Source organism: Protopterus annectens, chromosome 1.part1 (genome assembly GCF_019279795.1).
Source record: "Protopterus annectens isolate FY-2018-M chromosome 1.part1, PAN1.0, whole genome shotgun sequence".
In the NCBI taxonomy this organism is placed as follows: Eukaryota; Metazoa; Chordata; order Ceratodontiformes; family Protopteridae; genus Protopterus; species Protopterus annectens.
This window is the reverse complement of record NC_056726.1, coordinates 1,874,574,431-1,874,599,253: the sequence shown is the minus strand read 5'-3', so window position 1 is coordinate 1,874,599,253 and position 24,823 is coordinate 1,874,574,431. Positions and strand designations below refer to the sequence as shown.

At 40.7% G+C, this 24,823-nt stretch overlaps 1 protein-coding gene across 11 annotated transcripts in view; it reads right to left on the bottom strand.

Moving 5' to 3' along the window:
- Positions 1-24,823, bottom strand: part of LOC122812836 (protein 4.1-like) — a gene marked incomplete at its 3' end in the record, with an annotated part of 3,376,257 nt that overhangs the window by 1,084,940 nt on the left and 2,266,494 nt on the right. For 8 of the 11 annotated variants that reach the window (XM_044084885.1, XM_044084929.1, XM_044084895.1 and 5 more), the window contains 1 exon segment: positions 3,391-3,492. In XM_044084885.1, the coding sequence (XP_043940820.1) occupies positions 3,391-3,492 (102 nt within the window). 11 annotated transcript variants of the gene reach the window in all.

The following is a 24,823-nucleotide window of genomic DNA, read 5'->3' as shown; positions in this document are numbered from 1 at the left end:
TGGATGCCTTCTTGCTAAATCTGAAGGTCTCTTTAGGAACTTTTCAAGGGCTGGCTTTTGCAGCTCTTTCTTTCAAAGAGTGGGAAAAAGAAACAAACAAGTGTTCCAGCACCAGTATCTAACTATCTGCTGAAGGCTATACAGTAATTGCAAAGGCACTGTCTTTCACTGGTGCTGTTATCAGTGCTTATGCACAACCATTCATACATCTATTCTATCTTCTCTTGGCAGAAAGGCTGAATTCTGACACACCTCACAGACGGGCTTTATGCTCTAGGCCCAAAACAGCAAGTATAATGTTTACATTTGCTAACAACATGAACCATTTACTTTTCTACATATGGAGCAAAGAAAAAGCATTTGTCATGAAGTCATACTTTGTCTAACTATCGAACGAACATTTTTTTCTTCGTTTGTATTTTTCTTTTTTGTGAAATAACAGTAACATTCAGTTCTTTGAGCCTCTGAAAGAATGACTTGCAAATAAGATATTAAAAACTTGAGGATATGACTCAATTAAATTGACAAGCACATAACCACTGACTACTTAAGAGTGGTCATGGGAATGGATCACACTAATGGGATCTGCTTGGAAAACTATCACTAAAGCACTATCTTTATTTGATATTTGTTGACTAGGAAAAATCCATCTTCAGCAGAGGCCCCAACAGAAAAGCTCCAAATATACAACAAAAATCAGTTACATACACAGAGAAACAGAAGCAAGCAATTACAGTTAAGTTTCACCATCAATTAGCTGGGTAATAGTACAATAAAATAAGAGTTACCAAGTACAATTAAGTTTCAGCAGCACTAAGGTAAGATAAAACAAGAGTACCTGGAGTGTACATTAAGGTCTGACAAGTTCACTTGCAAATCCGCTTAAAGCTGTAGACAGATAGGTGAATGGATGGTATAAAAGAGGCAGAACAGATCAAGTCCAAAAAGAAAGAATACACTGTAGGGGTGAAGTGCCTCCAAACAGCAGCAGCAAATATCCAAAAAGTAGAATGACAGGCACACCACGACAATCGAAGCAAACCTCAAGTAAGTTTCAATCAATGCAGAAATTTTATTTGTCAGTAAGCGCTTTCACGTCTCAGTCGACGCTTCTTCAGACTTTAAAAACAAACTCAAAAATGAATCCTTAAATAGTCTATGAGAGCCAATGACATCATTATGCTAATTAACACTAACATCTATCCAAATCTTAAAATGTATATGTTAAAAAAGCATTAGTAATATAACATGCATAAAAAACATATAGAGAAAAGAAATTCAGTATTTAAATATGTTTCATAAAAAATATATAGAACAGATTAAGTACCGTATTTTAGAAAAAAATATATATGTAGTAGTATACAATTATTTGCAGGTTATTAATGAGAAAATGATAGAGAGAAGACAATGCAGAGTTTTGAATAAGAGTAGTAATGGGGTGGCATCTGAGTAAGTAGGAAGGGGACAATAGACAGAATAATAACAAAAGGCAGGAAGACATTATAGATGGAAGAAGTGAGGGAAATATGAGGAGGGCTAGTATCCAAGGAGGACAGGGAAGGAGAAAGGAAGAAATGGTTACTGGCAGACTAAGCGGGCTGTGAAGTGGATTATGGAGATGCTAGGTAGGGTTAAGGCATGAACAGAGCCAGGTAAGAGTTTTTTGAAATTGTGACTGTTGGGTATGGATCTGATGTCTAAGGTGATTCTGTTCTAGGTTAAGGCTACTTGTACAAATGTATAGACTGTGGCCTATAGATCTTACAGGGTTATAGATAGATCCAAAGACTCTGTACACACAACCTGCTAAAATGACAGCCTTGAAGAATACATGGAAGACTACAGTGGCTTTTCAAAAGGTCAAGATCCAACTTTGCACTGCTGATGATCCCCAATAAGAAAGACAGTTAGGGGTTTGTTGCTGTTGGTCTTTGCTCTGTGCATTAAAAGCTCCCAAGACAACAAACACTGTAGCTTACAGATCAGTTTGGATTATGCCAGGACAATCTGCATACAGTTGGCATAAGTTTAACATTTCAGAGTTAAGTGTAGTTGTCCTAGGAATACAAATTACTGTATCCTCTTGTGACGGAGACTAAAAAAATGAAAAATTACAACTACTATCCCATGTTTCTGAAAATAAACAGTCTTTGCTGCTGGCAGTTTGTGACTGCTCAGCACATTTCTGCTTATAAATGCTGTATTGTTTTATCAACAGAACATTCAAGTTCTTGTTTCACTTAAAATGACAAACCACCACAGCTATGTGCCTGCACTATTATTTTTTTTGGACCACACAGTGTAAATCAAAGTCAAGAAGCTATCAAAATGTGTTCAAGAATCAAACTTTCAAGACATGATACACTCATAACAGGATGCTGTTTGCAACTGTCAATCCACCACAAGTTCCATAACTAACATTTTTTTTTTTAAAAACTGAAAATGTTTTCTTTCTTTATAGAGCATTTAGGGGGATTGTCATTCAGTAAAATGAAAAGAGTTTGCAAATTACATATTGCTTCATTTTCTAGTCATTTTTGTAATAAAACCATTCCGTAATTCATTAGCTTGACTTCATTATGCCAGGATTACAAACATGCTTACCAACAACTTTGTGCCCTAAAAATGCATTTCCTGCTTTCTTACTGGTTAACTGTACATTTTTAGTTTGTAAGGCCATAATATTGACTTAATGTGAATGAAAAATAAAACATCTCAGGCACTGAATCCCAGAATACAGCATAAGAAACACATTTTACTGTGGCAGAGCTTGAAAAACTTTGGAAAGAAGCAGGTAAGTGTGTGTGTGTGTGTGTGTGTGTGTGTGTGTGTGTGTGCGCGCGCATGTCCAAAGCACCAGCTAAAACATTAATCCCTTCCAAAACTTTAAACAAAACATTTGTAACATTGCAGAATGTATTTAAACAGGAATGTTTACTCATCATGGCATGCACTACTGCCTAGTAGTTTAGCATAGAGAATTACAGCTAAGACCTACTAATGAGCTTAACTCTGCAGTCTACAGTTTGATTCCATCAATTTCAATTTGCTTATTGTGCACCACTGAGCAAGTCATTTAGTCAAGTACTGTTAAAAGGCTGTATGTGGAAAGATTGACGTGTGTCTAATGATTCTACCCAGTAACAAAACAGCAGTGCCTACCTCTGGACTTTCAGTTTCAAAGTATGTCTCACATGATTATGGGGAAAAAAGCACAGCAATCGCACAAAGCAACACAGGCTGGAAAAAGAAAACTGCTATAGGACTACCCACAGCTTAGAATGAACTACTTTACAAAGTTTTGTTAGCTGATCAAAAAGTGTAAGATCTGCCAATAAATAGAAGCAACACTGCAAAAAGGTTAAGTTATCAAGCCAGTCAAACCATTACCTGTGAACTCTTGGACCATTTCTAAAAGACTCAGATCAGGAATGATCATCTCCTCCTCATGTTCCACATGTCTGAGTCGAAAATAGTGCTCTTTACGTTTAGCTAAATGAATTATACACAGGTTATAAAACCCATTAAAACCCTTCTATAGACACTTCTGTGAAAATGCTACTACATACAATATTGCAAGAACTGACTTTGTTTCTTACTTATTTGCTGGCATGCATGCAATGCTTCTAAATCATACTGAAGAGATCACTGAGTTGGTATAATGCTGGGGTGAGCAGTAGAATGATTATTCATATGACTGCTCCAGAAAATCATGCAGAAATGCAGAGAAAATGTTGGGCAACCCTTTTTTGGCAAATACATCTTACATGTAAAACCTTTTTTTTTTCCCTTCTAAATATCACAACTCACCTAAATTCCTCTATGGTCACTGGGGACTACAGAACAAGTTTACTCAATTTATTTATGACTCTATTAACCGGGTACATGGGCAGGTCCTTGTACCTTTTTATGGAATGACCCATGTGTGTATACATACAGTCATAGTATTCACAATGAAAATATAAAGATTATATAAAAGTTTCAGTGAAACTGCACAGACTTACTTGTATCAAAGTTAAAAGTAGTGTTGCAAAACATTCTCTAGTTGTTGAGATCCACCTGTATTAAAATATATTGCACTGTGCGTCTACAGTAAAGCTTCCATATTTATTATGGGTATAAAAAATATATGGCCATATATTTAAAAAGTATTCCATTACCATATATTTAAAAGTATTCCAGAAGTGTACAGATGTGGTGTAAGGTGAATTTACCAGAACAGTGTATGCTCTAATAGATCACTACTACATTAACCTAAACTATCTGGGTTATATCCTGCCAAGGATATGACCAATGGCCAGATTGTAAAGCTTCAGGGCACCTTCCATAAGCACTAAATGCTGTGGAAGAGGAGAGTCGCATAAAAGCAGTGGTTAGGGCACCAAAAGTTTCAGAGCTTTCTTGTATGAAAAACAGATTCTTAAGCCCTGAAAGAAAAAAAATGCTAGGAAAGGAAAAGTCAATATAAAAACATATGTAACTATATACACAAGGGTATAAATACCCACACTCTGGCAAATGCATCAAAACCAAACATAGAAGGAAGGAGGCGAAGGCTACAATAAAAGTGCTCGATTAGAGGGGCATCTACTGTTATGGTAACCTTACTTACACATCTGTATGTTCACCATTATATCACTGTTTCAGTAGCTTAAGTTATTTGGGTAGATTATCATAACTTTGACTCACGACTATAGGAGCCCCTTCAGAAGAATCCCAACAAAGCTTGGTCTGGACCTGGGAAAGGAATCCACTTTGTAATGTTTATAAAAGTACGTACAAAGGACCAAGCTGCTGCCTCTAGAATACCTCACATCCAACTCTTTCCAAAAAGTCACGGAAGAAGCCAAAGCTCTGGTAGCATGCTTTAGTACGATCTATAAAACATATATTCAAAGCACTGTAAATTATGAATATCTTTTGAATTTTTATTTTATTTTTTTACTGTAATAAAGTCATTCCTAAAGTGGACCTTTGTGGTACAATTTACCATAAAAATTGATGAATGAAATAACCTGTAACCACTCACTATCAGACTTGCAGACCAACAGAAACTCCTGGATGAAAAAAGGACTTAAAGAAAACAAGAGAAAGCAGGTCTAAATTAAAAATATTTAACACCCAGTCACTTAAACAAAGGTTTTTTTCATAGGTTCATAGGTAGGTACTAGGCTATTGGCCCTAGCGCCTATATAAGCCTAGCCAAAAGGTACCCTGACTTTCGCCACCCAAGAAAATTATTTTCCTGTGTCACTGTCGAGCAGAGCCACAGAAGTGATCCCCGGGGTGAATTTCCTATCTCCCATCCAATCATCAAGATTTTCTTGAACAGTGCTAATGAGGAGCTTTGCTTGATATAGATAGGTGGTTTGTTCCAGAGTATGGGAAGTCTCTGACTTCTTACAGTTGCTGGAAAAAGGCAATTAGATGTCATAAAAATGTATCCACAGTACTAAAAAAGACACACTATTCAACAAAGCTAGAAATTTATGAAAAGAAAGAAACCCAATTATAAAAAAACACTTAAAAACTAATTTGAGACCCCAACATGAACTATATCACAAAGTCCCTGTATCATATAAAGACTTTCTCCAAACATTCACGAAGCTTCCAAAGGCAGCATACCTCTAGCTCCAAACCTATACATGTCCACTTACTATAAACTATCCTCAAGTTTTCCCCCTCCTTCTATTTAAATCTTCACACAAAATAAACTGGAACATTGTTAAATGTGCAGAAATTAAAGTTGTGTAAGTAAACTTACCATAACAACAGATGTTCTTAATAGATCACTGTTGCAGTAGCCTAAGCTTTATAGGATCTATCCTTCGTAACCAGACAGCTTTTCAATGCCTACAGACACCTTTACTGTTGTAGCACTGTTAGAAGCTTGAGAAAGGTGAGGATCTCCACATAAAGACAGTTGGACAGCAAATTACCTCAGAACATTTTTGGTCTATAGATGGAGGCTACAGCCCTGAAAGAACAATGTTAGGAAACAATTCAACAGCAAACTATATACAAAAAGGGTTTATATACCCACACCCCAGCAACACAAGAGGAAAACACAAAATAAGGTGGTTGGGGGAGGGGAGGCTACTGCAACAGCAACCTATAACAACATCCACTGCTTCAGTTTGCTTACTATACGACTATTCAAAGTTCAATATATAACTCACCCTTACAACAGACTAGGCTATATGGCTACATTTCCATAGCTTAGAAAACTAAAAAGGGAGGAGGCCAGTAAAGTAAGATTACAGGAGACCCTTGAAATGGTCCTAGAAAGGTATCTGCTAGATCTTGAATAGGAATCCAATTAGCAGCGTTTTGAAAGAGGTATATACAGAAAACCATGTTGTTACCCTCAGAACACGTCAAGAAAGCCACAAAAGAAGCCAAAGCCCCTGTAGAATGGGTCCCCACCCTGTCTTAAAGTGACTTATAATGGAGTATAACAAAAGGCAACAGCATGAAATGACCACTTGGAAATAGTTTGCTTTGACAATGGATGAGTTTTCCAATTAGCCTTTGGAGGAGACAAACAGCTTATCAGGTTCCCTAAAGGCTTGAGTCTTGTCTACGTAGTATCTAAGCTATCTGTGAACATACAGTATGAAGAATTTTCTCCCTTATTCTTGGGTTCCAGACAGAAGACAGGGATATGAATACTCTGGCTTAAAGTAAGGTCTGAGACCACTTTAGCCATAAAAGATGGGTTAGTTCTCAGAAATATCCAAAAGCACGCAAGTACAGCAACTGTGCATGGCCAAATGAATCCAGAATCAGTAATGAAAAAGGGCCAGCACAAAAAGCAGTGGAAAAAATAATTTATTTAAATAAATATTGCAAAAAAACAAAACCCAGCATGCCGGTTTCAGCACAAGCCTTCTTCAGTGAAGGCTTGTGCCGAAACCGGTATGCTGGGTTTTGCTTTTTTGCAATATTTACTTAAATAAATGATTTTTTCACTGTTTTTTGTGCTGGCTGTTTTTCATTATTAGTTCTCAGAAACACTGTCTTTGTGAAAAATAAGGTAGGGTTAAACTCGCTATCAGTGCTTGTAAGGCAAATACTCTTTTAGCAGATATCAGAACAATGAGTAAAACAGTCTTCCATGTAAAGAACCTCAAATCAGTCAGATGAATTGGTTCAAAAATATAGAGAGTAAGCTTTTCGAGCATGAAGTCTACATGCCAAGGAGAACTCACCTGTTTCCTAGGTGGAGAGATATGTAGTACCCCTTTCAAAAACTGTTCAACTTCGTGGTTAGAAAGGCAGGGAATCAAAGTGCAGACAAGCAGAAATGGCCAAAAAATGCACCTTTTTAAAGGAATAACAGACCAGAGGGCAGTGATTCACACAAATAAATCAAGAACCAGAGCCAGCTGGGTCCTGGTTCCTGTACTGGCACCAACTAGAAAAAGCTCCCTACTAAAAAAAAAAAAAAAAAAAAGAAACTGCATGAGATGGGTGAATCTCAAACACTGTTCTCCTTTAAATTTTTTTTTTGTCCGGGGCACACCTCCTAGCACCCCACGATATGTGAGGCAAACCTCCCACAAACATGTATACATATATCTATATACCAACTCCAAGACTGCCATACCACAGAGAAAAGGGAACAGTCTGAGAAATGCCCACCTTGGACTTTGCATAAGCAAGTCCATTTTTTTCAGCCACTCAGTTTCTGTACTGTAGGACTCGCTCATGTAGGTCCCAACATTTCAAACAGTTACTGCTAGAAAATCTTTTTACATTTGGGCATACATGTTTTCCTAGTAGCAGCCCCCTTAGTACCTGCTGCACATACTCAGAAAAAAAAATCTGCTTACAAAGTATCAAATATTCTATCGTCTAGGCAGTTAGTTGAAGAGTTTTCAATTTGGTTTGTATCAAACAACCTCTGTCTTGTCAGAGTAAATCCAGTCTGTGACAAAGCCTGTGTTAACTGCCTTTGGCCAGATTGAAAATGAGGATGAACCACTACTTCCTGGGCCAAAAGTGAGCCACCACCACAATTTTTTGGAGGTTCTTCTGGATCTTCAGAAGAATCCTGGATATTAGTGGAAAGGCAGACAAAAACATTCCCATCCAAGGGAAAGAGAAAGCATCTGTCTTTCCAGGCCTGTTTGCAAGGAATGCTGGAGCAGAATTTGTTTAGTTGTCTGTTCAGAATGGATCGACTACAGGTATTCCCACAGTTGGATAACTCCCTGGAAATCCCAGGATGAAGCTTACATTCGTGGGCATATGTCCTGGGTCTGCTCAGTTTGTCTGCAATCAAGTTTTGCTTTAATAGGATGTATGAAGCCTGAATAGTCAAACTAAACTGAGCTGCTACCTTCCAGGCTATCACAGCAAGTGTGCAGAGGATAAGTTCAGGTAACCTCTTATTTATATAGCACATCATAGTCATGTTAGAGCCTTTGAAGTCAGTGTAAACTTGCAGAGGTCCTAGGGATCAGAAGAGAGTCATGACTTAAAAAGAGTCTATCACTGCCAACATCTCTCTGACATTTATGCACATTTGTCTGCCATAAGGATTCCACAGTGCTACCACTTTTACCCCATTCGAAACTGCTCCCCCACACCAGGTCTGATGCATTTGTAGTGACAGACCGGAGATGGGTCAGAAGGGAGAATGGAAGGCCTGGACTGCAAGAGAATTTGCTACAGCACCACAGAATCTTCCTTTTTATAAATTCCAGCAGTGGGACCTGAAAGGACAAAGGGTACAGATGCTGAATCCAGACTAATCTGAGGTATCACTGTATTTTCCTCATGTGACGTCTGTCCAAGATAGGTATGAGAATCATCCATGCCATGTACCCAAAAATCCTAAGAAATTCCCTTAGAGATGCATGGATTTGACTGACAAAACTCTGAAAGAACTGCTGAAACATCTCTATTTTGTCTAGAGGAAGAAAGAGTCTTCCCAGGGAAGAATCTAACAGACATCCCAGGAATACAATTCTGTGAAAAGAGATGAGAGAACATTGATTGTGGATTTGAAAAAATAAATGTAGACTGAGTGGAAGATTTTGAACCAGTTGCTGAAGGCTCTTGATTGCTGAATCTTTGTAGACTGTTTTTCCAAATATGGAAAAATGTGAAAATCTTGAAGTCTGCAAGCAGCAATGACTGGGACTTGACACTTTGTGAATATTCTTGGTGCAGTGGAATGTTCAAAGGGTAAAACACGGATATGATAATGTGAGGTAGACACAGAAGACTGTAAGAAGCACCCAAACTGTTTGCCAAAGGAAACGTGATGAAAGGCATCCTTTAAAATCTAACCTGAGACTGATGGGATAACATCCCAAACTTTGTGATCCTGGCAAAAGTTTTCAAAAGGAAAGCTCCAGTACGGGCCTCCAGGATTCTTTATGGTGCAGAATGGTAGGAGAAAGTCTCGATTCACTGGGCAAATTAGAATCACCTGGAAAGGAGGGAGGAATTCCCATTACCAAGTGTACCCCTGCAAGACTGCATTTAACATCCATTCGTCTGTAGCTATCTGGTACCACACAGGAAAATTAAGCCTCAGAGAGATTGAGATATTGCCAGGGTGGGAAGCGGGAAGAGCTTGAACAGTTAAATAGTCATGCTGACTGAGAAGACTGTCCTTGACCTTTTGAGGTTTTTCCTTTCTTTTAGATCATCCTTGTTATTGTTTAAACTCCTGTTTAATGACTCCTTACTATTTAAACTGCAAGTCTATATTATATAGTCAAACTTTCAAAACTTTGAATCCCATATGTTCGAAAACATATGGTCGAAGTTTGAAAGATCAAATATACAAAAAAAAAAAGAAAAGAAAAACATACCTTAAACGTGCGAACAGGGGGGCAAGCCCCCCTACACCCCCCACACCCCCTACTTTAATATACCAACTCCGAGACAGCACTTCAGTGCACAAAAGGGAAATTCTCCCATTTTGCACCATACGGTGCAGTTACATTTAACCTTCAAATGTCGACCATATGACATTCGATATTTCAAGAGTTCGGTGTTTTAATAGGAACCCTAAACTGCTTAGTGAAAAAGGAAGCGGAGGCGAAGGGGAAATTTCTATTTGCTTTGAAAAAGGAAGGCTGAAAAAAAAAAGTTATGTAACTCACCATAACGTTCCATGTGAGTTGTTTATCTCGCCTATATTCTCACTGATGGGTTCGGAGCCGAGCATGGTGGGTAGACTCACATGCACCTTCCAAGAGCAGCAATTTTGTGCATGCAAGTTGCCAAGGGTTTGGGGATAGGACATCCACACAGGACTGCCAAACTGGCCTACTTCCCCAGCACCTGACTCTCTGTCCTCTATTTAATACTAAATGAGTCAGAAAACTCCAATCCCAATAGAGGAATAAATGCATCAAACTGACTGCAGGAAAGAACAGCCATTGGGCAGACCCTTTGGAACCATGGGGGTAAAAAACTAAGGCCATGTTATTCACTAGCAATTCCTCTGACCTAACTGTATCTAAGTAATCATAATGAAGATAATTATACATCCCATGTTATAATCACAACTGTGGTAGTACAGAGCTTTAAGTTCCTATTGATCATCTTTGCTTAATGTTAAAAAAAATTCTAGAACTTTGGTAAAGTTGTCCTAAAACAAATGAGAAACTTTGCTTACTGTACAGTAAAACCTTTCTTAATAGGACATTGTTAAATTATACTGAGCCACTCACACCTTCACTCATTAATTATTTCAGTTTTCATCAAGCTGCCTAGCAATCAACTCCTTAAGCTAGAAAACACCTCCAATAAAATTGCTAAATGTGCAGCTAAACTCCCAAATAGCTCTCTCTCTCTCTCCCCCTCTCTCTATTGCCTTGCCCTGAGAATAATACAGTGACCTAAAATGGGCCATTACACAGACTCTACTTTGTTAAAAATAGCTCATAATTATGCAACCTTCCCAGACAGATGTTCAGGCACTGAGACAGTGCTACATTGCTACATCCCTATGGACAGCTTAAGTTCTGAGCTGTAAGAACTAATCAAATCTTCCAGAAGGAAATATTCAACACGAAGAGTCTTCCTTAGTGTAAATGGCCACATTCTTTAACATTCTCACCACTACAGTTAGGAGGACCTAATTATAAAATAGTTTTAAAAAGATGTAAAAGTCTACATAAAGTTCTTTAAGATTTCCAGTTGTGGTGTTAATATTACCCAAAAACACCTCAATGTTTATATCCCTTCTCATAGTAGGTAACCCTGCAATGCACTCCTTAACTTACAAAACACTTTCATTTCCTTCCCAGCTGCTCTGAAATCCCTTTGCTATACTGCAGCCCCTCAAACCTCCACGTTTCAATGAGTTGCCATTCTCAGTGCTGCTCACACTAACATCTCCCTCCTCTCCTCATGGTTTTCCTCTGCTCTACGTCTCTTTCACTTTACTTATTTCTGTTGCATACCATCTTGTAAATAATGAAAACAGAGGTAATCCAGAGGGCTCGAGTGAAATCTAGTATCCCACCCGAGACCCAGATGGTGACAGGACTAACAAGAAACAAGAGTATAAAGGATAAATACAGATAAAAATCACTTCAGCTAGCAGATCTAGTAGACATTCTCTCTCTGATACCCTCCCTGTGGGAGGAATTAAGACACCCTGTTGAAGATTCCAGTTGTTTATTCAGTTAAGAAGGGAGTTGGACACATGTTCTTGTTCTAATTCTAATATTAGAACAAGAACGTTCGTCCATCTATTTACTTAACTGAATAAACTACTGGAAATTTCAACAGTGTCTTTATTCCTCCCACAGGGATGGTAGCAGACAGTGAATGTCTCCTAGATCTCCTAGCTTAATTGATTTGATCTGGACTTAACTTTGTAAATAATGAAGATATTACAGTTTTATGAAAAGTACTGTAGGTGTCTTGCAGTAATTATGCTGGTTTAGCAGTGAAGAAATAGAAATATATTCGTTATCATCATAACAGGTGCCGCATTCTTTACTACCTGCTGAGTAGCCGTTGCATAATTGCCCATTTGTGCATTTTAATGCATACTTCATGGCTGATCACTGGTTTTCTATATTAATCCTGGGCATAAAAATATTTTGATATGCATTACATATGCGGCACAGTCAACAATGTATTAAGTTGTCTTAATTTTTGTGGGACTACTGTAAAGATATTGCTGTGAATCTTGTTTTTGTGCAAACCGTGAATTATGTTGGAACGCAGCCCTGATATGCAGGTTTACACTGCAGCCTCTCTTTCAGCCTCCACTGAAAATCTGCTATGCCGAGTCAGATTACCTTGGTAAACACATGCAAATAAATATCTGTATGCTAACACTTCTGTGTCTGGAAAACGTGGTTCAAAAACCATAAAAGACTTGAAAGGAATCCTCCTAGGCTACTGTTCATATTATGTATATCTTGTTTATCTAAGTTTGTAATACACTTAGTGGCATCTATTTTAATGTGTATGGTATGTTTTGCATGCGCAACAGTGTTAATGAAATCATGTTATTGCTTTGAACCTAGCCTAGGTTTGAAAAGAACCCTTTTTGATCAGTGCATTACCTTGAAAAGCATACTAAAGTAAATACAAAAACTGCCCTCTTTAGTAGGAACTGCTAAGATTTTCTCTTAAGTCTACAGACTCATCACAAAATTCTTGTGCCATTTAGCTCCCCATCCCAAAGTATGCCTCTCACAGTTACAGGTGATAATGCTATTCAATGAACTAGAAGAGTGTGCCAAGCATATGCACTCACGATTTCAGTCAGAAGACTTAAGTATACCAGAAAGACAAACACACAAAATTACATATTTGTCCAAATTCCATGAAAGACTATCAGGGTGGGTGAGGATAACAGAAGATCTATAAGCAGTAAGTGCAGAGGTCGACTTCACTGACCATCTCATATGACATGTTTTAATGCATTTCTATTACAAATGGTCCTTTTCGAGGATCATTTTATATGGTGAAAACATACATATCCATTACAACTGACAGTTAAGGACTTCTGCAGTTGAAAACTGTTAAGAAAGAACACAAAGGAGTAAAAAAAAAAAAAAAAAAAAAAAAAAAAATGATCAAGTAGCAAGGGCTCAAAATACCAGACTCTGAAGCACCAGGGCTCCGAAGCACCAAGGTTCCAAGGCCTAACTTCTGGAATCACTTCAAAATCAATAATAAGAGAAAGTGGAACCAATGAGCAAGTGGCATTGGCAAGAATACCCATAATGAATATATTATTGAAGCAAACACACCATTAGTTGAGAGGGACTCAACTGCATTAGCCAAGGAACAGTTGGTTGACACAGCAAAAATAAACAAAAAGAATAAAATAAAAATAGAAGTTTTTAATCTATATGGATTATGTTTGCATAGCCAAAGCCAGACCACCCTTTACCTGGAAAACAATTGTCTCATCTTCTCGAACTCAAAAACTGAAGTAGTCCTCATGTAAAACAAGAGATAAGAAAGCACATCAAGGACATGAAAGTCTTTCTCCCTGGAGTTCTGTCCATAAAAAGAAAACATGGACAGTTTTGAGATCAATCTTACAAAGAAATAGGTTAGTTCCAACAGAAAACTAATCCTTGTGAAAGACCAATCAGGGTCCCACTATAAATAAGGATCTTCAATTCTAAGATCCTACGAACAAAAGTAATAACCACCAAGATCAGTGTCTTCCAAAAGATAAATTTCAGTTTTATCAAACAGGAGGAGGACATGCAAGGCTCCTGGTTAGTAAGAGCAAATTAATAGTCCAACCAGCTGCCAACGATAGAAATAAGCGATAAACACCAGAATACGCTGAAACACACCCGTTTAATAGCAAAGCTTTCAGGTACAAACCCTTTATCAATACTCGTACAGGTTACAAATAAAATCAAACATTTAAAAAGAAGCCAACAAAGCACATGACCAGCAGCCAAAGATCATGTGATGAAAATTTGTGTTTAAAAAAATATATACATAAACTTCAAAATACAATTATTTCAGTACTGAATGTTGTAATTTCACTAATATAGGCTTTAGTGTGACAGCAACATTCAAACCGGGCATCTTGTCAGCTGAAAGTCTTAAAATCCATTCAAATTCTTTTAAATCTAATAAATTGTTAATGTCGCCCTCCCCTCATGGATACACACACTCTATCAATAACGCGAAATCTAAACTTGTGTTGAGTGCCACATAAGGATATATGCCTGTATAAGGCATTCCTATCATTCCCTCTCCGTATCTCAGACTTATGCTCAATGATACGGTCTTTTAATCTTCTCGTAGTCTTACCTACGTAAAAACATTGGCAAGACGTGCATGTAGCTAAATATATCACATTAGTTTAAATGCATGTTGCCATGAGATTAAACTTGTATATAATCCCACTTACCGGATGCTTAAAGTCTAAGCTATTTTCTTTATCTATTATATCAGGGCAGCAACTACAGTTGAGACATTTTAAAGTTCCATATGTATTAATATTATTCACTTCAGTTGAATTTTTAAAATCCTTGTAACCAAGCAATTTGCCATGTTTTTATAAGAAAAAAGTGGTCTGTCACCAATAATGGATTTAATTTCACTGGATGCCAATAAAACAACCCAATTTTTCTTTATAATGTTCCTTACAAACCTAGTCATACAACTAAAAGTAGTAACATATCTTAGGGTATCACGATTTCCATGTGCTACAATATTTTCATTCTGGTGTTCATCCATAAGAAATAAAGGTTTTAAACCTAAATGCCTATTATTTATAGTATCCATTTTAGCTGTTTCTAATACACTGTCTGGATAACCACTGTTTCTAAATTCATTAATGGTTTCATCCAGCTGCGACATGAAGAGACTATCATTCGTATTAAGTCTACATATTCTATTAAATTGTGATTTAACTATACCATTAAAAACATGTGATGCATGCATGCTGGTATAGTGAACATACCTGCATGCATTTACCACTTTTTTATGTACTGTGGTATACATTACGTTATCCTGTATCCCTATTTTAAGATCTAAAAAAATAATGAACACATCAGAAAATTCTATTTTAAACTTTAAGAAAGTAGTGGATTCATTCAAAAAGTGTACAAACTGTAACAACTCATTAACATCACCTTTCCATATGAGGAAACAATCGTCCACAAACAGTTGATAAAATAATATATTATTGACAAATGGACTAGTGTCATTTACGACAAACTTCTTTTCCCATATAAAAAGTACCAAATTTACATACGTGTTAGCTACGGGCGTACCCATAGCAACACCAGTATTTTGCATATAAAATTGACTATCAAATAAAAAAAACATTATTATTCAAAACTAGGTTTAATAATAAACATAATGTTTCAATATCCCTTGTTACAAACGTAGAAGAGTTGTTTAAAAACTCACGAATTGATTCTATCCCAAAATCAACATTCAGTACTGAAATAATTGTATTTTAAAGTTTATGTATATATTTTTTTAAACACAAATTTTCATCACATGATCTTTGGCTGCTGGTCATGTGCTTTGTTGGCTTCTTTTTAAATGTTTGATTTTATTTGTAACCTGTATGAGTATTGATAAAGGGTTTGTACCTGAAAGCTTTGCTATTAAACGGGTGTGTTTCAGCGTATTCTGGTGTTTATCGCTTATTTCTATCGTTGGCAGCTGGTTGGACTATTATTTTATATTTTTTGCTGTTTTATACGTTGGACAATTTCTGAAGCCATAGCAGCCACTCTAGCAGCATCATGAGTTCTTTAAAGTTGCTGCTGGAGAATGAGAGTAATCCTCTCCTAAAAGTTGTTTCTACAAATGTTGCTACAAATCTTGAATTACCTGAACAAATGAAATTGAGCCATGTGGAAGACTTTAACAAGAATTTGTTGTTGTTGGAGAGAAAAGTGGGTATATTTAAACGCTTGCAATGGCAGCGTTTTAGTTTTCTGGCTTATTTGGATAAAGGTATTGTTCCCCAAGGGCTAAGAGTTCTGAAAATGCCCTCATATGGAAATACTTATCCAGAGCTGTTGAGAAAGTGGCAACAAATGAACATAAAACTCAGCTTGGACTACATGAACCTTATGAATGATTTCTTTCTGGATCATGAAAAACAGCTGAAGGAAGAAATCATTGGGTTAGAAGATAATATTCTCAATGCTGTTTGTTTCACCTCATTAAATGGGTCTTACCAGCAGATGCTGGATCAAGTACAGTTGATGGAAGAACGAATACAAGCTACAAAAAAACGTAAGTTACTACGTGATTTGGGAGACTTTCAAAATAACAACATTTTTTCTTGGCCAAGAGAACAGACTACATCAAGAAACTTTGTTACTAGTTCTCAGAATAGACAGAAAGCCTCCTTAGACACTTAGGATGATTTTCCTACTACACCTTTAAATGAAACTGCAGCTTGTAGTATACAAGCTGATAAAAGACTAGAAACAACTAATGACACGCCCACTTCAGCAAGCATTAGAGAAGTAGGTGCTTCAGTTGCAGTGAATGTTGCTTGTGCCTCTCCCCATTCAGATGGAATTACCAAACAGACTAATAAATTATCTAACAAAACAGTTGCAAGTATATTTCAAAAGCGTTTTGTATTAGAGCAACCTGAAACAGTGAGGGGCCGTTCTACATCGAGGGGAAGACAACCGACTAAGCAGTTAGTAAATGTGGGCAAACACAAATACAACAGCCCACAGAAACAAGCAAAAATGTCACGCAAGTAGAGCACACTGATGCTCATGTTTCTTCTTTATTTAACTGTTTGGATTGTGTTAACACAGCAAATGCACACACTATAAGTAATGAGATAAATTTTGTGTGTGTTCCAAGCTTGCTGGATAAAAATTGTACTGTGAAACAACTGGAAATTACACAAGGTACTTTAAATTTAACTGACTTGTGCTTAGACAAAGCGCATTATTCCCTGTTACAAAAAGGGTTCAGCTTCATTCCTTCTTCAAAGGACAATACTGTGGGAGCTTTGATTGAGCTGAAACAGTTTGTTAGGAATCTAAGCTTAAAATTAGAAGTTATGTACTCACCATAACGTTCCATCTGAGTAGGTGTATTCATTTGTCTGCAACCTGTGGGTTATGGATCCGATATCGGATCCGAACCGGCATGGTTTTCCAGCTATGGATCCAAGCTCTCAGCTCCTCCCCTCACCCATAATGCCCTGCTCTACCCTCATGACCTCAGATCGAGTTTGCCAAAGCAACAATACCCTAAAAAGGGTAACAAAGAATATGCAGGAAACTGAAAGGCCAGGGGGATAGGAGGGCGGGATGGTTGCAGACAAATGAATACACCTACTCAGATGGAACGTTATGGTGAGTACATAACTTCTAAATCTGAAGTAGGATATTCATTTGTCTGCAACCTGTGGGACAGAGTCCCCAGCTACCTGAATCTTGGGCGGCCATCATGGAAGGATATTCCGAGCACCGGAGCCAAAGGATGCTCTACCCTAGATGCAAGATCCAACTTATAGTGGGAAATAAACGTATGAGATGAAGCCCACGTGGCTGCTGCACAAATATCATCTAGAGGAATCCTAGCCTTGAAGGCTGCCGAGGTAGATACTGACCGGGTTGAATGGGCATGAACACCCTCCGGTGCGGCCTTCCTGAAGCTTGATAAGCCAATAAAATGCACTGTGAAATCCAGCGGGACAGAGAAACTTTAGAGATTGGCTTGCCCAAATTGAATTTTGCAAAGGAAATAAACAGCTGGTCGGATTGCCTATGACCAGCTGTCCTGTTCAGATAAAATCTAAGTTGCCTGTGAACATCTAGTGAATGTAGCTTATATTCACCTTTGTTTTCATATCTAGGGAAGAAAACAGGGAGGTTAATGGATTGATTGATGTTTGCTTCAGAAGCGATTTTAGGAAGAAAGGACGGGTTGGTCCTGAGGGAGACACGGTCCGGATGAAATACCAAGTAAGGAGGTTTAGCTGATAAAGCTTGAAGTTCAGAAACTCTCTTGGCTGATGTAATGGCTACCAAAAAGGCTGTCTTGTAGGACAAGAATTTGAGATCCACCGTAGCCGCTGGCTCGAAAGGAGGAGCGGTCAAGGCCTGTAGGACCAAAGAAAGGTCCCAAGGAGGAACTGCTTGTTTTATAGGGGCCTGAGAAGAAAAGTACCTTTAAGAAATATTTTACACAATTTGGCTGACATAAGAGGATTAGAGTCATGGCCAATGTGATAGTGAGAAATTGCCGCCAGTTGAACTTTGACTGTGGAACTGCTGGCACCATCGTTAAAGAGAGTGGTTAGAAAGTCAAGCACTAAAGGGAGAGGAACCGTGAAGGGATTCAGGCCTTGCCGCTCCGCCCACACAGAGAAACGTTTCCATTTGCTTCGGTAAACCTTTCTAGTGGATGGTTTATGAGCCGCCACCAAAATAGCCTTTACAGGCGAAGAAATACCGGGAGTCCTTATCAAGAGTGGAACTGGAGCAGCCAAGCGGTCAGCTTCAGGTTGTCCAGGTTCGGAGGAGGAATGCAGGATGGATGGGATATCAGATCCGGGATGGGATCTAGAATCCAAGGAGGATTCACCGAGTGAGACCTTAGGAAGGGGAACCAGATCTGTCGAGGCCAGAATGGAGCAATGAGAATCATTCTGCAACCCACCCGAGAGGCTTTCTGAAGAACTTGCAGCATCAGAGGCAAGGGTGGATAGGCATACAGAAGACCGGGTGGCCAAGCATGCACCAGAGCGTCTCTTGGGGTACCTCCGGGAGGAGGTATTAGAGCGAAAAACTGTCGCACTTGGTGTTTGAGGGAGAAGCAAAAGATCGCATGAAGGGTTCCCCACCGTGCGAATATGCGTTCGCTACTTGACAATTGAGAGACCACTCGTAAGGGGTCAGAATGGTGCGACTGAGCTTGTCCGCTAGGATGTTGGACCGACCGGAATGTGCGTTGCTATTAGAAAGCGATTGGTGGAGATTGCCCATTCCCAAACTCTCATGGCCTCTCGACAAAGAGGGTAAGACCTTGTTCCCCTTGCTTGTTGATGTACCAGACAACAGACATGTTGTCCGATTGAATCGCAATTGTTCCCAAGGGAAGAAAGTCCTGAAGTGCTAGCAACGCTAAGAGCACTGCTCTCATCTCTAGAACATTGATATGCAGTAAGGTCTCTGAATCGTTCCACGTGCCTTGGACTGTCCGGCCTGCAAAGTGCCCCCCCACCCGAGGCGGGAGGCGTCCGTGGTCACCGTGGCGAGAGGGGGAGACGCACAAAATGGGCGGCCTTTGTGGAGATCCGGGGAGTGGAGCCACCACAAGAGGGACCGCTTGCAAGCCTTGCTGATCGCTATGGGATGATGCATGGGGAGAGCAAGGTATGACCACTGTACTAAGAGCGTCCACTGTAGAATGCGCATATTGAGCCTTGCAAGAGGAAGAAGTGCTATAGCCGAAGCCATGGACCCTAGAGCCCTCAGGACCAACTCCGCTGGAACAGAACTTCAATGGAGAACGGCCCGCACCTGGAGCTGCAGATTTAGAACTCTGTCCGCAGTGAGGAAGGCTCGTAAACTCCTTGTGTCTAGCCTGGCCCCTATAAAATCTAAGAGCTGTGTGGGCCAGGTTGGACTTTTTGTATTTATTGTGATGCCCAGAAAGGGAGCAAGATGGAGAAAGGAGTCTGGCCAAGAGAAGTAGATGCCTTGTTGGGGCGGTAAGAAGCCAGTCGTCCAGGTAGGGAAAGACCTGCACCCCCTGAAGCCTCAGGTGGGCCGCTACCACTGCTAGTACTTTGGTGAACACCCTGGGGGCTGTGGTGAGACCAAAGGGAAGGACCCAGGACTGGTAGTGTCTGACTCCCAGCCGAAGCGGAGAAACCTCCTGGAGCGCCTGTCCATCAGGATGTGGTAGTACGCGTCCTTGAGATCTATCGAGCACATCCAGTGATTTTCTCCCAGAAGGGGGAGAATAGATTGCAGAGTGACCATTCAGAATTTTTCTTTGGGGACTGCCAGATTCAAGAGAGAGAGGTCTAGGATTGGTCTTAGTTCCCCCGTCTTTTTTGGCACTAAAAAGAATCTGGAGTAGAACCCTGATCCGATCTGGTCTGGGGGAACGGGCTGGATGGCTCTTTTCTTTAGCAGATGGCCAATTTCTGCCAAAGCGGCCTCCGTTGAACGGGTGGGACGTCTGGGAGGGACTTCAACTTTGGAAGGTGAAGGAAAGGAATGCGATATCCCTGGATATGATTTGGAGAACCCAGCGGTCCGATGTTATGGACTCCCATGCCGCTAGGTGCCCGAACGTCCCCGACTGCCTCCAGAGTAGAGCAGTCGGGCAACCCTCAGGGTTGCTGCGCGGGCCGTTCAGAGAAAGGTTCCCTGGACCCGAAGTTTCTGGGAGCCCCTCTGCCTCTAGGGCGGCGTCCTCCCTGTCCTCCTCTGCCACGGAAGGACTGGTTGTCCGGAGCAGGCTGGGACTGCTGCGACTTCGAACCACATCTTCTTCTGACCCTTTTGGTCCCTAGAATAGGGCCTCTGGGGTGCAGAGAAGCGGATCGCGACGGCAGACAGCGTCGTCCCGTCCTTTCGCTCTGGGTCAACGTCTCGAACGGTCTTGCCAAACAGAGCAGAACCATCAAAGGGGCGTCAACGACGCTTTGAAGGGCTCAGAAAAATCGCAGTGACGGAGCCAGGCCTGACGTCTAGTGACCAGTCCTTTCCCGCAGCTCTAGCGGCGCCTCCATTGCATGGGAGAGTAGCCGCATAGAAGTATTTGTAACTGACCTAAGAGTGGCCATACGGGTGGAGTGCAGAACTCTGTCCTCCTCGAAATGGACTCAGGGATGCAGCGTATTCCTTAATAAGATCTCGCTGCATCCGAATAACATGTGCCAAATAGTTCAGCGCCCTTACCGAGAAGGTCGCCGAACTGAACATCCACTTCCCCAAGCGGTCCATCATCCGAGACTCCTTGCTCGGTGGGTGGACTGAGGGACTCTCCTGAGCCAGTTCCCTCTTTGTGGCCGCCCGTCAACATGGCATCTACCGGAGGCCCCTTACTCCAATGGGTCCGGTCGGATGGCGGACTAAGGATCCTATCCGGTCTTTTGGGAATTGGCTCCACGGTGTCCGGTTCCTTCCACGCCCTGGTGGTAATAAGGTCCACCAGGGGGTCGGCAGGGGGGGACACCCAAGAGGTAGACGGGCCTGTTTCAAATGCCTCCAAGAACACGGACTCGTCCGAGGAAGACTTGGGGGCAGACCACCCCCCCCTTATACGGAGCATTTCCATGATGTCTCCAAAGGAGACATCCTCGGGGGGTGACCGTGGGGAGCCTTCCCCTTCCTCCAAGTCCGTGTCTTCAGTGAGAGACTCGGGGGAGTCAATGTGCCTCCTTTTGCACGTATGCTTGCGAGGGACCTCCTCTGGGGGGCTGTCAGAGGAGTCCTCGCCAGCAGCAATTTGCTCCATAGGAGCAACTTGGGGCACAGAAACGGGCTGTCCCAGGGGCCGGATGGTGGAAGCCTGGCCCAGTGCAGAGGGAGCGCGGGACGGAGCCGGAACAAGTGCCGGGGGTCCGGAGACCCTCAACAGAGCCCTCTCCACTACATCAAAAGCCGAAGGGGAGCCGACCTCGACCAAAGGATCCGACAATCGGCTCCCCCTCGGATCCGAAGAGTGGACCGGAGCCGGCGCTGGCACTCGGATCCGAGGGACAGTACGCTCCGACACAGACGGCGCCGAAGGAGCACTGATCCCCCCGGATCCGAAGCTCGGATCCAGGCTCCGAGAGGTCGGGTCCGACGCACTCGAGGGCAGGGTCGGATCCGAAGTACCAAGTACTATCGGCGCCGACCCACCCCCCGCCCCCCAGCTGCTCGGCTCCCGCTGCTCCGGACCCGGATAGCGGGTCGGAGAAGGAGCAATAGGCTTAAAAAAGGGTGTTGAGCTCCCCCCCGGAGGGGGGGGAGGCAAGAGCACTCCCATCTGCATCTGGGCCTGGATGAACCTTCTCATCATCCGGTCCAGATCAGCATCAGAAAGGCTATGGGTAGATCTCGACGAGGCTACCGAGGTAGGCCTGGAGTGCCTCCTCGATAGCCTCGACGGAGATCGGGTCTCCTCCTCCTCAGGACCCGGTGAAAAACACACAGGGGACCGGAGCCGAGAAGGAGGAGACCGAACCGACAACGGAGCCGGGGGAGAAGCCCGCTTGGCTGGCGGGGCCGAAACAGAGGTCTCGGCCCGCCGCTTGTGGTGCTTCTCCCTCCGGTCCTTTTTAGCAGCATCCCTCTCCTCTCCAGAAGCGGGAGGTTGAGTCCCAGGAGCAGGAGGGGGTGCCACAGGGGGAACAACTGTAGCCACAGTAGTCCCCGAAGGAGCGGAGGCCGGAGCCGAGTCTGGCGGTAAAAGACCCGCCAAGACAAGCTTGGACCTCCGCTCCCTCAGTGCCCTGGGGTTGAACCCTGCACATATGGAACAGCCAGATGTGAGGTGTTCAACCCCGAGACACTTAACACACCGAGTGTGGCCATCAGCCGGTGAGAGCTTATGGCCACACTCGGAGCATTTAGAAAAGATAGATTTTGGCTGATCAGCCATAATCTACAAGCTACTAAAGTAACTTAAAAGTAACTTAAAAGTAACTTAAAAGACACACAGGCCTACACACACACTCTACGGAACAGCGAGGGGAGGGAAAAAAAATTACTTAATTTAACTCAAACTACAATTATTAATGAGGGAAACCTAATCTTTCACACAAAAATACACAAAAAATTCAAAACTTTCTGTTTTAACAGGTAAAAATACAAGCACTTAGCTGAGAGCAAAGAACCCAAATCCAGTCACCAGCACGGCAAACGAGATCTGAGGTCATGAGGGTAGAGCAGGGCATTATGGGTGAGGGGAGGAGCTGAGAGCTTGGATCCATAGCTGGAAAACCATGCCGGTTCGGATCCGATATCGGATCCATAACCCACAGGTTGCAGACAAATGAATATCCTACTTCAGATCTTATGTTTAATAATGATTTCTATGATGTTGGTATTTGTAAAAGGCGTAGTACTTTTGTACCTGTGAACCCCCCAGTAGTAATTGCTTTCCATGATTTGTGTGAGAGAGACTTACGAATCTTGTATGAAAATAAAAATAATGCTGTTAGTAAAACATATAATTTAAGTTATGAGGAATACACAGCCCTTATGAATCTGCAAAGTAATAAAGATATTGTGATTAAGCAGGCAGATAAGGGAGGGGCTATTGTAATTATGAATAGGGTAGATTATCAGAATGCAGTTTTGAAATTGTTAGATGATGCTGATGCTTTTAAAACTATTGTGCATGCTGATGTGAAAAAGTGTATAAGTACGGTCAATATGACAATTTATGACTTACAACTTTCTAATGATATAACACTTGACTTATTTCATTTTTTTACCGTTCCTTGTCCAATCGTCCCACAATCATATGGTTTACCTAAGATTCACAAGTCACTATCTCAACCACCAATGAGACCTATTGTTTCTGGGAAGGGGTGGTTGACTGAACCTATTTCAGTCTATTTACGCAGAAGGTTGCAGCCTTTATTAGAAAAATGTGATACCATCTTGAAAGATACACCAGATTTTATTAGAAAACTAAGAGTATGGTATAACAATATGGGCAAGGATGTAGTGCAGAACAGTAGGCTTTTACTGGTAACTTCAGATATAACGTCCTTGTTTACAGTTATACCTAATGATTTGGGGATAGAATCAATTTGTGAGTTTTTAAACAACTCTTCTACGTTTGTAACAAGGGATATTGAAACATTACGTTTATTATTAAACCTAGTTTTGAATAATAATGTTTTTTTATTTGATAGTCAATTTTATATGCAAAATACTGGTGTTGCTATGGGTACGCCCGTAGCTAACACGTATGCAAATTTGGTACTTTTTATATGGGAAAAGAAGTTTGTCGTAAATGACACTAGTCCATTTGTCAATAATATATTATTTTATCAACGGTTTGTGGACGATTGTTTCCTCATATGGAAAGGTGATGTTAATGAGTTGTTACAGTTTGTACACTTTTTGAATGAATCCACTACTTTCTTAAAGTTTAAAATAGAATTTTCTGACGTGTTCATTAATTTTTTAGATCTTAAAATAGGGATACAGGATAACGTAATGTATACCACAGTACATAAAAAAGTGGTAAATGCATGCAGGTATGTTCACTATACCAGCATGCATGCATCACATGTTTTTAATGGTATAGTTAAATCACAATTTAATAGAATATGTAGACTTAATACGAATGATAGTCTCTTCATGTCGCAGCTGGATGAAACCATTAATGAATTTAGAAACAGTGGTTATCCAGACAGTGTATTAGAAACAGCTAAAATGGATACTATAAATAATAGGCATTTAGGTTTAAAACCTTTATTTCTTATGAATGAACACCAGAATGAAAATATTGTAGCACATGGAAATCGTGATACCCTAAGATAGGTTACTACTTTTAGTTGTATGACTAGGTTTGTAAGGAACATTATAAAGAAAAATTGGGTTGTTTTATTGGCATCCAGTGAAATTAAATCCATTATTGGTGACAGACCACTTTTTTCTTATAAAAACATGGCAAATTTTAAATGTAAGCTTGGTTACAAGGATTTTAAAAATTCAACTGAAGTGAATAATATTAATACATATGGAACTTTAAAATGTCTCAACTGTAGTTGCTGCCCTGATATAATAGATAAAGAAAATAGCTTAGACTTTAAGCATCCAGTAAGTGGGATTATATACAAATTTAATCTCATGGCAACATGCATTTCAACTAATGTGATATATTTAGCTACATGCAC